The following is an 18135-nucleotide window of genomic DNA, read 5'->3' on the forward strand; positions in this document are numbered from 1 at the left end:
GAAAGCTTAAAATATTCTCTGACATACAGACAATGACAGAGTATGTGAACAACATACCTGCTCTACAGGAAACACTAAAGGAAGCACTGCAGACAGAAAGGAAAAGACAGGAGTGAGAGGTTTGGAAAACAATTTTGGGAGACGGTAGCACAGCAATGTAAGTACACTGAACAAATATGACTGTGAGTATGGTTGAAAGAGGAAGGTTGGGAACATGTGGGACACCAGAACAAGAGATGAAGGATATAGACTGGGGCTATGTAACTCAGGGAAACCTAGGGTGCTCAATGATTGTAATAAAAGGTACAAATACATTTTTACATGAGATAGAACAAATGAATGTCAACATTGCAAGGTGTTAAAATAAGGTGGGATTGGGGGATATACAATCAATGCAAACTAGAGAGTATAATTTACAGAAGCATTCTATTATGCTTCCTTTAATATAACAAAGGCAATATATCAAAGCTAAATGTATATGGTGGGGGGTGGGGAATAGGGGAAGGGTATGGGACTTCTGGCATTGGTGATGTTGTCTGACTCTTCATTCTACTTTAGGTTAATGTTATCTTTCCTTTTATTGCTTTCTAGCTGTCATGTTTTGTTTTGTTTTCTCTTTATTTTTTTTTCTTTTTCTCTTGTCTCTCTACCTTCTTTGACTCTTCCTCCTTCTTTGTAGAAGAAATGGAGATGTCCTTATATAGACAGTGGTAATGGTGATGAATACATAAATACATGACTAGACAGGGAACCAATGATTGTTACTTAGGACAGAATGTATGGTGTGTGAAGAAAACCATCTCAAAAGAAATGGGTTGATGAAGAAACCCTGAGGGCACTATTTTGAGTGAAATAAGGCAGACACATAAAGGCAAATATTCTGGGGTCTCACTGATATGAACTAATTACAATATTTATACTTATAGACATGAAATATGAGTTACCAGGATATAGAATGAGGCTAAAGAATGGGGAGAGGTTGCTTATTATGAGCAGAATGTTCATCTAGGGTGAACTTCAATGTTTGGAAATGGACAGAGGTGATGGTAGCATGTTGTGAGAATAACTAACAGTACTGAAAGGTGTGTGAAGGTGGTGGAAAGGGTAAGCTCAGACTCACATATGTCACCAGAAGGAAAGTTGGAGGTTAAAAGATGGAAATGTATAAAATAGTGAATCCTGTGGTGGACAATGTCTGTGATTAACTATACAAATATTAGAAATCTCTCTCATGAATTAGAACAAATGTATGACACTATAACTAGAAGTTAATAATAGAGAGTCATATAGGAAAAAATATATACCTATTGCAAACTGTGTACTACAGTTTGTAGCATTTTAACATTCTTTCATCAACAGGAACAAATGTACTATACCAAAACTATGAATCAATAATAGAGGAGGGGGTATGATTAGGGGTATGGGAGGATTTGAGTTTCCTTTTTTGGTCTTTATTTCTTTTCTGGAGTAATGAAAATGTTCCAAAACTTGAACAGAAATTAATTGTGTTGATGGATGCACAGCTGTATGATGGTACCACGGGCAATTGATTTTACACTTTGGATCTTTGGATAGTTGTATGGTATGTGAACAATCTCAATAAAATCTCTCTCTCTCTCTCTCTCTCTCTATATATATATATATATATATATATATTTATAAACATCCTGAGTCTCTCATATGTCATAATCCTGAGTCTCTTTTTACCTAGATGTACTTTTACACTTTGATGTTTAGAGCTGAACAAATGGAAAATATGAGTAAAATATACATTGCCAATAGAATTACTTGAAAACCCATATCATAATGAAGAAGAATAACTATATTTTATGATGATTAATAGATGTCTCTTTAAATTGCCTTAACTATTGATCTAAATATTTTTAATTACTTTTATTGTCTTTATTTAGCTTGGTATTTTAATATATTATCTTTTATATATTTCATCAAAGGTGGGCAATTTTAGAAATATATCATCTTTTATTACTGTAACATCTTGCTATTTTATTTATCTCTCATCATAATTTACGAATGTATAAAATTAGAGATTCAGAACAAATTTGTCACAAAATTATTTAACAGTGTTGATTATGATAATATTTCATTTAATGGTTTAAGTTAAAACTGAGCATTTAGTTAACATGCATGTTTGTGTTTGGTTTCTCAATAACGTCTTTCTTCTCTTCCTCTTTTTCTTTCTTTTTTCATGTTTTCCTTTCTTTTTGTCAGTGTTCTGTGGGTTGATAAAGAGAACTGTCACAATTGTGCCTGGTATGGACTTATTGTCCGGGACATATATATTTGCAGTCCTGTTAGCATGCATCGTGTTCCAGTCTGGCGCCCAGGAGAAGAACTACACTGTCTGAGAAGAAATGCCAGAAAACATCCTAATAGGTGACTTACTGAAAGACCTCAACTTGTCATTGGTTCCAGACAAGTCCTTGACATCTCCTATGCAATTCAAACTAGTGTACAAGACTGGAGATGTGCCACTGATCCAGATTGAAGAGAGTACTGGTGAGATTTACACAACTGGCACTCGCATTGATTGTGAGAAATTATGTACAGGTATCTTGGTGGATAACCACTGTTTTTATGAAGTGGAGGTTGCTGTTTTGCCAGATGAAATATTTAGACTGGTTAAGATACGTTTTCTCATAGAAGACATAAATGATAATGCACCATTATTCCCGGCAACGGTTATCAACATATCAATTCCAGAGAACTCAGCTCTGACCTCTCGATATGCTCTGCCAGCAGCTACTGATCCTGATATAGGAATAAACGGAGTTAAAAACTACCAACTAATTAAGGTGCGTTTTAAAACTCTCTTACTCGAAGATATTATGTCTTTTTTAAAGACAAAAAATGGATCTCATTGTACTTCAAACTTTGAGTAAGTCATCACCCGAATTTTTCAGTTTAACCAATGTCTAGTGGAGAAAATTTATCAATGCAATTTTTGTAGTTTCATGGGGTTTATAAATCTTTATGTGATATATAAGAATTTTTAAGTACTTGTTTTTTTTTTTCCCTTAACAATCTATTATAGGGGTCAACGAACTCAGCCCTATTCCTTAAAAATCAATAGCTTGCTCAATATCTTACTTTAATCTGATTATTCATGCTTCTTCCACAAACTTGACCTAAACAAGCAAATTTAAATGTTAACAATTAATTCACAAACCTGAGTGTCAATTTTTCTTAGTGTTTATTTAAAAAAAAAATCTTTATCTTGCCATTTGAATAGATGCCAAATAAATTTCTTTGAGGGTGAGAATACATTTTTTATACTAGCATTCCTATACATATACAGAATAACAACATTTATCATGATGATTTAAAGTCAAAACAAGATCTTTAAATGTCTTCTGATTATCAGAGTAAGAACAAATTTTAGCCAATCTGTTTTTCATTTCATTTGAATTCTTTGAAAACACAGAGTATCCATTTGCTGTAAATGGTAAGTAAATTTTTTAGCATAAAGATTAAATTAATCTGAAGAACCTATTCTGGCTTGATTTTGGTCTTTGAATGTGGAGGGAATGAGGAGGAATGCATGGAATATTTGGTGTCCTTTGAAATATGAGCAGAGGGCCACATATGTAAAATGAATGGATGATTCCTTTCAATTACCTATGTGGCATATAGAGGAGTAGAAAACTCAGATTTGGGTATGTGAAATCTTACAGAGCAATTGAATGATCTTGGATAATACATAAAGGAACAGACATGCAGATTTCATATATATATGGCCAGAGCGTTTTCAGACTTTTATAAATACTTTCTGATTATTCACTTCTAGAGTATGATTGACATAATGACCAATGTTGAAAACATTAAAGGAACATATAAATAATGTGGTCTGATATATATCATTGGACATCCAGGTCAAGTTATGACCTGGATGATGTATAATATTGGAAAACTGATCAACTAATGCTGATGTGTTATGAAGATGTATTTGTTTATAAATGTATTCAAGAATTCAAGGTTACAGATCTGTGGAGTTAATTGAAGTGAAATGCATACCTATGTGTGAGTATATATTCTGCTTATATAAATGAGCATTTTGTTGTAAGGTACTGGTGATATGGTGATGATACCTCCTTATTTGATAAAATGGAAACATATGCAGGAGCCAGAAGATATGGATTCCAATTTTGTGCTTACCAAAGACTTAGAAATACTACCTCCAGCTTAATCTTTCTGACCTTTAATTTTTTTCAATCATAAAATGAGGATTATAACATAAGTATCACAGGGGCAGAATTGGGATGAATAAGCACTCAGTTTTGAATAGACATATCTACATAAAAGATTTTAGAGTTGTTTTAGAATATTTGACTGTTTGAAGAAATATGAATTGCAAGTAAAGGCTTATCATTTTAAATAATAAATCATGTAACAGGGTTGGTGCTATCTCTAAAGCAGCTCTGTTCAATAGAACTTTCTGCAAAGATGGAAGTTCTATCATCTGTGATGTCCAATAAGTTCACCACTAGTGGCTATTGAGTAGTTGAAATGTGGCTAGTGCTACTAAGGAACTGAATTTTTAATTTAATTTAATTTAATTTAATTTTAATAGCCATATGTGGCTAGTGGCTACCATATTGGACAGCACAGCCTAAAAAGAGAAAAACAGTTTATTTGGAAAATAAAAATTAGCAGGAAAGACAAAAATGAGATCTTACCAAACTTAAATAAGGTATTAGTAATAGCACTTCTCCTCCCTACCATTCTGACAAATGTAGTGCTTCCTTCAAGGAAAACTTTTGCCATGTCTCCCTCAGGGCACCTTAATGAATTTCCAAGAATTTCTGGCTTGTCTTGAAAGCTAAACAAATTCACATGAAACCAACAAACATACTGCACAATTTTAGCTTTGTTAAAATGTGTTTTCATTTGACTGTTTTTGAAAAGCTCTCAGAAAATGACAGAATGCCAGGTTCACTAGAAGTCCTCAAATGATCCTTTGCAATAGAAATGCTCTAAATTTCTTTCTGCTTTAGAATGTGTGATAAACTTAAAAGTGAACTATATGATGTACCTAAAGTAATGGTGCATTTATATGGCACCATGGACAAATAATAGTCTGTCTGCTTGTTAAAAATAATGACAATGAAACATGAAGCATAGCCCAGACCATGCAGAGGATCACAGCATGTATGACATCAAATGAGTGTACTTTTGGCTTACAAAAAGACCTTGTCACGAAAGTGATATATATGGGGGGGCTAAAAAAGGGAAAAGAAAGGAGACATATGATTCATTTATAATGTTTAGTAAATTTTATAATGTAAGATAAGTAGGCCATGTATAATAATTTCTTTTTAAAGGCCCTCTGGCAAAATAGGATGAAAATTTAATTAATATTAATTTTCTCTACTTTTAATGAATAGACAATGATAGCAAAATCACACAATTGTTTTATCTTGGCTAGGGTGATATAAAATGTGTATGTTCAGACAGCAAAGAGAGACAGAAAGGAAAGATCTAGAGGAAAATTATAGCAAAAGTAAGGTCCACTTACAGATAAAGGTGTTCTGCTATTGACAATTCTATATTAACAAACTGAAAATAAAGTCATTGGTTGAAAAGATTTATTAAACTTATCAATAATGTGCAATTATAAAGTAATGTAAGACTTGAAACTTTCTTCATTTTCTTTTAAAACTTTGATAAACACATAAAATTTATTTATAATTTGGGTGACTTTTAGTTATGCTTTGGTATAAACAGGGAAAGTATTATTATCCCACACTTTAAATATTTGCCAAATGAGTTTATATATCTTTTTTATGATCATATTGCTCCTAAATGGTACAGTTGGGAAACATAAGAGGGTCTTCTGACCCTCAGATTTGATACACAAACAGGTAGTTATATAGATTGACAAACAGATAATCTTGAGAGTGAGTATTACAGTGACTTCATGATACAAGAGGAAGAGAGTGAAAGAACAAAAAGGAGAAAGTGAGGAATGAAAGAACGGAATAATTGCCAAGTGATTCTGCTTAGTAGAAAGAAAAGCAAGTTAAAACAACTTATCTATGTAACCTTGGTGTTTAATTTTCAACTTTTTAAGAGATCAAGTTACTCTCTAAAGAAAAAAAATAATCTGTAAATTGATGTTGGTTGCCACTTAAAAAATATTCAGAAATGAAATCTATTTTATTTATGTTTTAAGTAAAGTCAAGCTGTGATAAGAATTCCCCATGATTTTTTGATATAATTTTCCTTAATTTGGATTATCTTTACTAAGTGTTTGTTTACACACAGATATATACATAAATTTTATAATGTAAGGTAAGTAGGCCATCTATAATAATTTCTTTTTAAAGGCTTTCTGGCAAAATAGGATGAAAATTTAATTAATATTAATTTTCTCTACTTTTAATGAATAGACAATGATAGCAAAATCACACAATTGATTTATCTTGGCTAGGGTGATATAAAATGTGTTCTGATGGCTTGTTATTTAAAAAGCTCTTTTTTATAGTCTAAGTCTTGTTGGCAAGGAAGCCAATATTTTCACAAATAGAAATAGCACTCAAGCACTAAATCTGGCTCAAGGTACATATGCAAAACATAGGGACCTATTTCTCCCCATGGTTGAGACTCAGGGAAAATTAGTTTGTATAATGTTGTTACATATGCCTTATTTTATGCTCCAGATTTCCATCTTCCCTTGCATGTATCAGCAGTAAAATTTCTATAGTAGCCCAGTAAAAGTCCTATATTAGCCCAGTAACAGTGTACTGATTGGTTCCCTTGAGCAGGTGTGACAGTGTTTTATTGTATCCCAGAAGACATTTTCATCTTTTTCACCAACCTCAAAAGAAAATTTAATCTGGGGAAGAGTCCTTTCACATAGTCAAGGCCGTGTGCCCTTGTTTCTATTTTAATTATAACAAGACATACTTGGTTTGTACTTTCAAAACTAAATGAGAACAAAATATTTTCCCCATTGATTAAGAGCCAGACATGGATTTTCATGAAGCTAATTAGAGAATTAGGTTTGTTCTGAAATCTGAGGTTAGAAAATGCAAGTTATGAAAATCTCATCTACCATTAGATTTAGTATTCTGGATTCAAATTGACAAGAGCAGGGCAATGAATAATATATCATAGTGACAAAAAACAAGTAACCTTTATTATTTTGAACAAGTAATATTTCTTTATCTTTTATAACCATAGCTCAAAGTGCTGTGTGACATCCAGAAAAATGAAAAAAGATTCATTAATGTTGAAGGCAGAATATGCTGTAACAAATTATGTGCATAGCTATTTTAGAAAGCTTTTTTTGCCTCTAGGAGACTCAGAAGAGTTTGAATATATTGATTTCTTCATTTCTTCACCTATATTTTGAAGGATTTCCACTCTGATACTTGAAAGTTCATCCTTTCAGCTCTTTATTATCTATGAATTCTACAATGTGCAACTTCACATTTTTACAGCTATGCTGAAAAGCAAAATAGACAACAATTAAATGGTAATTAATTACTATTAGGTCCCTGTGGCTGGGGGTTGTCAAAGTGCAACCTGTGAGGACAAAGGATGACATAAAACTCTGCTTCATTAGTGGAACTTTAATAATGCTGTCAGGTCTTATTAAACTTAGAGTGTGACACTAATAGGATTAAGTAAATTTTTATTTCATTACTATCAGAGCCCTGGCTAATATTCATAGTCAACTATTGCCTTTAGCTAAACATGTGTGTTGTAATAGTACCACATAGAACACATATATCTTGAACATTTTAGCTAGCTCAATTCTCGACATTATAAATTATGATTTTAAGGAATCAGTATGTTTCCAAGGCTGATTAATTTACACACATCGTCATGCTCCTAAACTTGATAATACAACTAACTATAAAAATTTGATTCTATTAAGTGTAGATTACTGATCTATTATTCAATTGTTCGTGCTATCTAAATAAAAATCAATTTGATGCTTAACTTTATGCCTGCAAAAGGAATGACTTTCAACCTAAGAAAAAACACATATTTATATGAAATTATAATTATTTGGTATAGAACTCCTGAATGAAAACATAGGGTTTGCTTACACAGATCTAGTTGGTGTCCAGAATTCTGATCAGTGTTAGTAAGTAAGATAACAAATACCTCAATGTGAGTAGTTTGTTTGGCATAAATTATTTTGTCTGCACCACTTTATATTGATGATATAACAACACTTGGTGCTGTGGAGGTACTCTTAGTGAGTTAAAGCATGAACTTTCATTCAATATTTGACAAAAAGTTGAAGAAGGATTAGTAATGTTTTTAGTGTCCTTATATCAGAAATGATAACTGAAACAATGTCAGTTTTCAAGGAAATTTCTTATTTTATTTACATTTAATCTATAAAATAATTTATATAGTTTTATGCTTTTGCCAAGATATATGTTTGACCACTTTACAAGAAATTTTTCATTAATAAAACATATAAAATGCACATAAAAATACTTCTTACTTAAAAATCAAATATTAAAGAATTTTATATTCTTTTCCCTTCACATTCATCAGTTTATAGTCATCTTCATAAAATCAATCAGGAAAGTATGAATAATTAAACATTATGATAGCATAGTAGATCAAATAAATTGCTTTGGCCACAAATTAAATATTATTATATTTTGTTGAGGTATCTTTTAGCTTCTGAATGCAGGTAGAAGCTACCAGAAGGAAAGTATTGAATTCAATTTAATTTAAAAACACAGAGCTTGCTTTTCTTACATATTTTTGAAATGTTCTTTATTCATTGGTATTTCGCTTGCAGAAATTATTATATCTCCAACAATCTTATTTTACAAAGATGTGATGCGTTTACTTTATCACTAAAATGTTAAATACCTATTACCTGAGTTGTGTATAAAAATGGAATACACAGACACACACAATCATGTGTGTCTTTTAGCAACTAAGAAGATTAAAAAAATAGCTGTTCATATATTTTTCATTTCCTGTGAAAGGTAAGAAGTAATTATAAATGACTAGTCAAAAGAAACCTCTTGCTTATTTTTCTTAATGCACTGGATGGCTGATTAGTTGTATTATAGTTTAAGTGCTACATGTACAGATCTCTATACATGCAGGTCAACTAAGAAAAAAAGATACAAAGCTATATAATAGGAAATACAAAGAAAAGATATATTTTTTAAGTAACTGTAAACTATGCTTCATTAAACCAAACAAGGAGTTTTAAAAGTTGAATACTATAATATGAAGTTTTGGATTATCTAACATTAACTTTGTCCTTGAAATCTTATTTAATCAGGAATTTTATTTTATGCTCCTTATTGTCATGAACATTTCTCATCCTCTTGCCTAATTTGTATAATGAAGTCAATTATAAGCTTCTTCAATAGAATGAAGTAAAATTCTAATGAATACAAAGCAGTTCTATGAAATGCCTTACATGTAACAGTAACTGACTACTAACTAGTACCTTAGTCTATGCTCAATCATTGAAATTTTGCAAATCCTTTTACATTGAACACCCAATGTACATAGTTTTGAGGGATAAAAGTATTTTTGAAAAATAGTCACTGTCCCCAAGGAACTTGATAGCAGGCAACATAGCGAGTGTGTTTTGACATTAATGATAGTAAGGGAGAATAACGTATTTATTATTTAAAAAGAATAGTCAGTGTTTCAAATTGGCTATGCTGCCATAAAGAACATGGAATTACTTTTTTTATATGGTCTCATAAAAAGTTAACAATTCCAAATTTAATTTTATTAGACTTTCACCAAGCAACTTTGGTAATTTATGTTATTGTATTTCCTTACTAGGTCTGCAGTAATTATCTGCAAAATCATTTTGAGACTGAAAATAAAAACAATGATAATTCCCATGGTAGCAATGGTAACTACATGATTCTTTGTATTATATTAATTCTCAAACATGTTATCTAGGCCTATGTAATGAAGACAATTATATTTGTCCTGTATAACATGCAAAAATAGTATAAAAACAATGAAATAAGAGAAACCTATACATTTTGATGAGTGCCTTAAAGAAAGGTGTTCTGTAAAAAAATAAGTATTCATTTTACTCTATAGTTTAAAATTAATTATAGTCTCAATTTTTCCAAAGTCTGATGCTTTATACTCCTTAAAATGCTCATTTTACAACCTAAACTTAGTGTTTCATACATATTTTAGGTATGTACACAGATTAATAATATGAGACCATTATTCTCTTTCTCAATCAGTGCCACTGGCTCCATGTTTTTTTCTGAATGCAGTTCAAATTTTTTAAGAAATATCTTCCATTTACCTTCTTTAGCTTATCTTTAGAATCAAGTGTTGTCATTTTAACATTTGTCTTTATCTCATCCTGCCCTGCATATGACCATGATAGCTTTCATATGAATAATTTCTCATATAAAGATTCTACCTTTTGGAATTGCTTTATTTACATTTCAAGCTTATCTCTAGAATCAAGTGTTGCCCCTCTAACATTTTTCTTTGCCTCATCCTGCCCTGCATATGACCAAGATAATTTTAATATGAATACTTTCTCATATACAGCTTCTAGTATCTGGAATTGCTTTATTTGCATTTCAATCATATGCTATTTTAAAAAATAAAATTTCCTTTCCTGTTTTATATTTTTTTCACACCAAGAATTTTAATTTTCTCAGCCTCTTTTCTTGTAGGTCAATCACAAAGGTCTTTTCTTTTTGCAGGGGATTTTTTGTAGGAGAGATAAGTAATAACACATTTAAATTCCTTTTTAAAATTAAATTCCATTTTATTGAAATATATTCACATACCATACAATTATCCATGGTGTACAATCAACTGTTCACAGTATCATCATATACTTATGCATTCATCACCCCAATCTATTTTTGAACATATTCCTTACACAAGAAGTAATCAGAATAAGAATAAGAAATAAAAGTAAAAACACCCAAATCATCCCCACATCTGACCCTATTGTTCATTTGGTTTTTTGCCCCCATTTTTCTACTTATCCATCCATACACTGGATAAAGGGAGTGTGATCCGTAAAGTTTTCATAATCTCACCATCATCCCTCGTAAACTACATGGTCAAAAATCATCTTCAAGAATAAAGGCTATTGGGTTGGAGTTTGATAGTTTCAGGTAGTTACTTCTAGCTATTCCAGGACATTAAAACCTAAAAAGTGTTATCTATATAGCGCATAACAATGTCCACCAGAGTGACCTCTTGACTCCATTTGAAATCTCTCAGCCACTGAAACTTTATTTTCTCTCATTTTGCATCCCCCTTTTGGTCAAGAAGGTGTTCTCAATCCAATGATGCCAGGTCCAGATTCATCCCCAGGAGTCATAACCTGCATTGCCAGGGAGATTTACAACCTTGGGAGTCAGATCCCACATGGGGGGGGCAGGGAGTTCACATGCCAAGGTGGCTTAGCCAGAGAGAGGGCCACATCTGAGCAACAAAAAGGCACTCAGGGGGAGACTCTTAGGCACAATTATATGCAGGTTTAGACTCTCCTTTGCAATAATGAGCTTCATAAGGGCAAGTCCCATGATAGAGGGCTCAGCACATGTCATGGCCCAAAAGGGCTTTTGTAGCCAAAGGACTAAAGAAAGCACCAGACAGGTTCTGAGACATGAGCTTGTATTTTGGGGCTTACCTACAGGGTGGGGAAGTTGAATCACATTGCCCTGAATTCAGGAGCTTCTTTCAATGGATTCAGGAGCTGCTCTGAATGGTGGCAAGTTCAGAGCTCAATGTGGAAATAGTCTGCACTTTGTGGGGGGGGGGGGTGGAGCTGAATAAGCTGGTTATAAAGGCTCAGCATTCCAAGGGGTATGAGAGCAAAGGCAGGGAGAAGGGGTCATGCAATGTCGGAAGGGATTGATTGCAATCAACAGGGAGGAGGGGAGAATTATAGATTATCTTGTACATAACAGTATCTTAGGGAGTTTCAGGGAGGAGGTAGTTTGGGGTATAGATTACATTTAGCACCTGATATTACAAGGAGAATAGGTCAAACATTAACTGTCCTAGGTCAAGCAAATTGCTGTGTGCAGTCTTCAAGACACTTGGGGGCCCATGGCTCCCCCAGTCCACACCCATGCAGCAATTTGCATTGACCATAGGACAGACATTGCATCTGTATTTCAGAACAACAATACAGTGAACAGCAGAGTACAAGTAAACCAGTGCATATGGACAGTAATCCTAGTAACAAGTGGCACCATGGCCAAGTTAAAGAATTAAACCATTTAGACAAAGGATCACAGATAAATGTTCAGTATTTTGTATAGATCTGGCATGTAATCAAGGTTTTGCCCCTTTGGACAGAGAAAGGAGGCCAATATAATCTACTTGCCACCAGTTGAGATATCTGGTCTTGGCTGATGGGTCCAAGTCAGTGAGGAAGCATTCTGGGCCATCACAGTGAGCAGGAGGGGCTAGTGTCCTCTACTCCTTTTAACTCTTGTCGGGTGATAGGCAGATGAAACTGCTGTACCAGCTTCCACAGGGTCTGGTACCCTCAGTGCTCAGTTTTCTGATGCAGCCTTTCAGTCCCTCATGCACAATTGGTGTTAGGCTGTGGAATTTTGCTAGGGCATCTGCTTCTGCATTACCTGGCAATGAGTTAACATTATGGGCAGAAATAAGGAAAGCAGCTACCTTACGTTTCTGGCAGGCTATTCAGATGTCTTCCCACAGTTCCTTCCCCCATAGGTGGCTGTTGACCACCATCCATTGCTCTTGCTTCCATGTGGCCATCCATACTGTTAGGCCTCGATATACAGCCCAAGTATCTGTGCAAAGTTTCTCCTGGTTCATGGACAATTACCATCCATACAGCCTGCAGCTCAGCACACTGGCTGCTTTGCAAAGTTTCAGTCTCCCACCAGATGATGTCAGTACTTGGCTGGACAGTCACAGCTTTCCAGGTAGCATGTTGCCCAAGTGCCAGTCCATCAGTATACCATGCAGAGTCAGGTATACTCCATTGTCCATCAATGGTGGGCATGAGAGGAGCCACCTTGGGAGGATCAACAGGAGGCAGGGCATGCTGCTTTTCCACATGGGAGAACAGTCCTAAAATTTCATGCATCTCTGCACTCACAGGGCTACTGTTAAAAAATTCAGCATTGTAGGATGTAGATTTTCCATTTTGTCAGCATGCTCAGCTGAGCAGTCCCTGAATGGAGCTTATTTATAGTCTCCTGTGTCCACCCCTCTATGGGTGTGGCCACCCATAAGGTCACTGGCCACCTTTGAGTTAGACCTTCAACTTGTAACAGAGCATTATAAGCTGTACATGATTGCTTTTCCAATGGGCTATATCTGAGTTCTGTGCTCTTCCAAAGTTGGGACCAGAATCTAATAGTTATACATTTAGCCACAAACCCCACCCAAAGCCAATATTGGCACTGGCCACATCCAATTCACAGGATATATTGGGGTCCACTCCCCTTAAAGCCTGTGCTTGTGCTTTTATAAACACAGCCTGCCATGGAAAATCCCATTCCCATTCTTTTCCTTTTCTAGTTAGGGTGTAAATGGTTTTAAAATTTTTAAGTAGATTATGAATAGTTTCCAATAACCTAATAAACCAAGAAAAGCTATTAATTATTTAGGAGTTAGCAGTATGGGATAACTTTGTATTTTAACAACTGCTAAAGGAATAGCTTTAGTTTTACCCAACCAGACAATACCTAAAAACTTGATAGAATGTCCAGGCTCCTGTAATTTGTTTTGATTTATTGCCCATCCTTGACTCTCAAGGTGGGTCACCACCGTGCTAGTGGCAATTCTAGTTCTGGAAAAGAAATACTGGTTAGCATGATATCATCCTTATAGTGAAGCATAGAGGGTGCCCTTTTCTTTAAATCTTGTGCTACCAGTTCATGGCAGATGGTGGGACTGTGGAGGTATCCTCATGGAAGCACAGCAAATTTCCATTGTTGGTTTTCTCACATGAAGGTGGACACCATCTGACTGGAGGGATCTAAAATCCTAAAATAAACTTTAGCAGGGTTTAACACAAAGTGAAATTGGCTTAGTTGAGTACTCATATTTTGCCACAAGGCAGCTATATTTGACATGACTGCAAACAAAGTAGTTTCTAAATTAAGTTCAATATAATTAATAGTCATTTGCCAGGTGCCATTAGTTTTTTTCATTGGCCAGACAGGGCTATTAAATGACCCTGGTAATTTATACTGATATATAGCCACGGTACAACTGGGGGAAGGCACCTTTTGTTGGACCAGAGATCGCGCATGCTTACTTTCCTGTTTTAATTTCCCAGTCAGACAGGGGTTCATCATATTTTGATGAGGAAACAACAGGGTCCCACACTTTAGGGTCCCAGTCAGGGGAGACTACGGTGTGCCTAACTTGCCCCTTTGGGCAGCTTATGCCCCCTTACTGTAGTGGACTGGCTTGCCAGTATTTCTAAATGTTTGTCCAAAGTGTCTTTCAATTCTGCTTGGGTCAATTGCAAATCCCTTTCTGAATTCAATCCTTCTAAGCAGCAGACTGCAGCATCAGCCATTAAGGCCTTCTCTGTAGCTGCACACAAAGCCTCCAAGAATGGCCAGGTTACTGCTGTAGCAGCCTGGTGGCTTTCTATCTATTCATGAAATCCTACCATTCCTGCAGCCTGTTGCAGGAGGGCTATTAGTCCAGCTGGGGAGTTACATGCATCTCCATACTCCCTTAGGAGACCCCATTCATCTAGGAGGGTGGTCACCCCTCACCACATAGATTTGCAGGCCACCTGGTATCTGGCCTGGGGACTTCCTCTTTCTCTTTCCCAAGTTCATGTCATCAGTAGCTGGGATTACTTTAGTCCCCAGGCTGGCATACCAATTGTCATGGCCCAAGAGGGCCTTTGTAGCCAGAGGACTAAAGAAAGCACCAGACAGGTTCTGAGATGTGAGCTTTTATTTTGGGGCTTACCTAAAGGGTGGGGAAGTTGAGTCACATTGCCTTGAATTCAGGAGCTTCTCTGAATGAATTCAGGAACTGCTCTGAATGGTGGCAAGTTCAGAGCTCAAGGTGGAAATAGTGCACATTTGGCGGGGGCTGAATAAGCTGGTTATAAGGGCTCAACACTCTGCATGGTTGACATTCATTTGTTCTCCCACATGTAAAAACATTTTTATATTTGTACATTTAGTAACAGTCATTGGCCACTCCAGTTTTTGCCAAGTTATACAGTCCCAGTCATTATCATCTATATTTACCTCTGGTGTAAAGAACCCCTCTCCTCACAGGGTTCTGGTCCAGGGGAGGCAGCTGTCTCACTCATAATTTTATAGATAATTACACAATTACAGTTGTGATATGTGCCACAAAAGAAAGGCACTTCTTTTGGCTTTACTCACAGACATCTTCGTTCAGTGCACTTACAATATTGTGCTACCATCACATGAAATTGTGCTATTTCTGGATCTATACAATCAATCCTGCTGAACATTCTGTAGTTCTTCAGCATCAAATGCCCAGTCTCCACCCTCTATCTATCTCCTGGTAGCCTGTGTTATCAGCTTTTAGCTCTCAAAGTTTGCTCATTAATTTTAGTTCATATTAGTGAGATCGTATATTTGCAGTTTTGTTTCTGTCTAACTTCAATCAACATAATGTCCTCAATCTTCATCCACATTACTATATGTTCCATGTCTTTTTCCTGTCTTACAGCTGCATAATATTCCATCACGTGCATGTACCACAGTTTGTTTATCCACTTGTTTATTGATGGACATTTGGGCTGTTTCTATCTCTTGGCAATTTTGTGAATAATGTTGCAATAAACATTGGTTTACAAATGTTCATTTGTGTCTTAACTTTCAGTTCCTCTGAGTATGTACCTAGCAATGGAATAGCTGGGTCATATGGCAAATCTATACTTAGCTTCCTGAGGAATAAATTCATTTTTAAACATTCTACATTAATAATTTTTTTCAAATTCAATTTTATTGAGATACATTCACAAGCCATACAATCATCCATAGTGTAGTCAATTGTTCACAGTACCATTATATACTTGTGCATTCATTACCACAATCAATTTTTGAACATTTTCATTCACAAAAAAATAATAAAAATTATAGTAAAAAGAACACACAAAACATCCCATACTCCCCACCCCTCCCTTTTATTCATTTACTTTTTGTCCTCAGTTTTCTACTCATCTGTTTAATGGGAGTGGGAGCCACAAGGTTTTCACAATCACCCAATCACACAGTGTAAGCTATATAGTTATACAATCATCTTCAAGTATCAAGGCTACTGGGTTGCTATTCAACAGTTTCAGGTATTCACTTCTAGATGTTCCAATACACTAAAAACTAAAAAGGGATATCATATAATGCATAAGAATAACCTGTGGAATGACCTCTTGTCTCTATTTTAAATCACTCAGCCACTGAAATGTTATTTTGTTTCATTTCTCCTCTCCCTTTTGGTCCTAGAAGCCCTTCTCAATTGCTCAATGGCAGGGCCAAGTTCATCCCCACAAGTCATGCCCCACATTGCCAGGGAGATTTACACCCCTGGGAGTCATGTCCCACATAGTGGGGTGGGGATGGTGCACATTTACCTACAGATTTGCCTTACAGAGAGAGACCATATCTGAGCAATGAAAGAGGTTCTCTGGGGGTGACTCTCAGCAACAAAACAGGTTCTCTGGGGGTGACTCTTAGGCACAATTATAAGTAGGCTTAGCCTCAACTTTGCATTAACAAGCTTCTTGATCCCCAAGATCAAGGTAGTCCCCAACGCTTGTGAGAATATCAGTAATACCCCAGGTGGGGAAGTTTAATGTTTCCACATTTTCCCCCAGTCCCTCAAGTGGGATTAGAAAATATGTTTTAATTCTCTGACCAAATCATTCTGTGATGTATTGGGGCCTCACACCAATGTGTACAAACCAACCAGATCTCACTCCCCATTCAAAGTCCCCTGCCCAAACAAAATGACTGTACAAGTTAAATTATATATTGTGATACAAAAAATATAGATTTTGCACCTAATAAACATCTTTTCCTTTGGTCTTACACAGAAGTTGAAGTTTTAAAACTCCTTCAATATCATCCTTTACCCTTTAGTCTGATTTACCTTAGTCATAGCCAAGTCAATTTCATTCATATCTCTAATTGAAGTCTGATCTCTTTTTCAGACTGTTTAACATTTGCTGAATGAGTAACACTGACATTCATAGCTCCCAGACTCTGGTTTTGAGTCTCACATGTCACACAGATACCCAAAGTTCCCAGGATCAACCAGGTTATACACAAAGAGCTCAGTGTCTCAGAATTTGGAAATACCCATTACAATTTAGGGATAGATGTAACTTCTATAAGAGCTTACAATCTAGGAACCTTTACCATAAGACTTCCCCTGATAAATTATGATTTCAGATTCAATTCTCAGACTTTGCAGATCACAGTCAGTCCATATTAGTGAGGCATTACAATGTCCTCTCATTTCTTGTTCATTTCACTCAACATACTGCCCATTCAGTTAATTGCATACCTCACAACTTCATTCCTTCGTGTAGCAGCTGAGTATACAATTGTATTTATACACCACAGCCTACCATTCCATTCATCAATGTATCCTTAGGCCACCTGCATCCACTCCACTGCAAGTCATGTATACTGCCACCATAAACCCCACTGTGCCAATGTCCATTTGTGTCTGTCTTTTCAGTTCTTTCAAGTATATTCCCAATAACAGGGCTGTGGGACCACATGACAACCCCATGCTGAACTTCATGTGGAAATGCCACACTGCCTCCAGATGTGCTGCACCATTCTACTGCCCCACAAATGGTGATTAGATACATCCCTCTCTCCACATTTTCTCCAGCACTAGTAACCTTCTGTTTATTCTTTACAGTTTTGTTTGCACACCATACATTTTCTCCTAAGGAAAAAGCAAGGGCTTCCTGTATAATCACATAGTCATGCATTCACTACCAGTATCTATATGAGAACATTTCCATTTCTTCCACAAAGAAAGAGGAAGAGGTGACAAAAGAAAAAAAAGGAAAGAGAAAAAAATGATGACTAAAAACAAGAAAATAAAAAAATAAAAATAAAATAAAAAGGTCAGACAACAGCACCAACACCAAGAATACCATACACCCCT

At 35.4% G+C, this 18135-nt stretch overlaps 1 protein-coding gene across 1 annotated transcript in view; it reads left to right on the forward strand.

The window, feature by feature from the left end:
• Window positions 1-18135, forward strand: part of LOC119523291 (protocadherin-11 X-linked-like) — a 184011-nt gene that overhangs the window by 66097 nt on the left and 99779 nt on the right. Inside the window, 1 exon segment of the mRNA XM_037822054.1 lies at window positions 2230-2813. Coding sequence (XP_037677982.1) covers window positions 2274-2813 — 540 coding nt within the window. The 5' untranslated portion in view covers window positions 2230-2273.

This window comes from Choloepus didactylus, chromosome X (assembly GCF_015220235.1).
Source record: "Choloepus didactylus isolate mChoDid1 chromosome X, mChoDid1.pri, whole genome shotgun sequence".
In the NCBI taxonomy this organism is placed as follows: domain Eukaryota; kingdom Metazoa; phylum Chordata; class Mammalia; order Pilosa; family Megalonychidae; genus Choloepus; species Choloepus didactylus.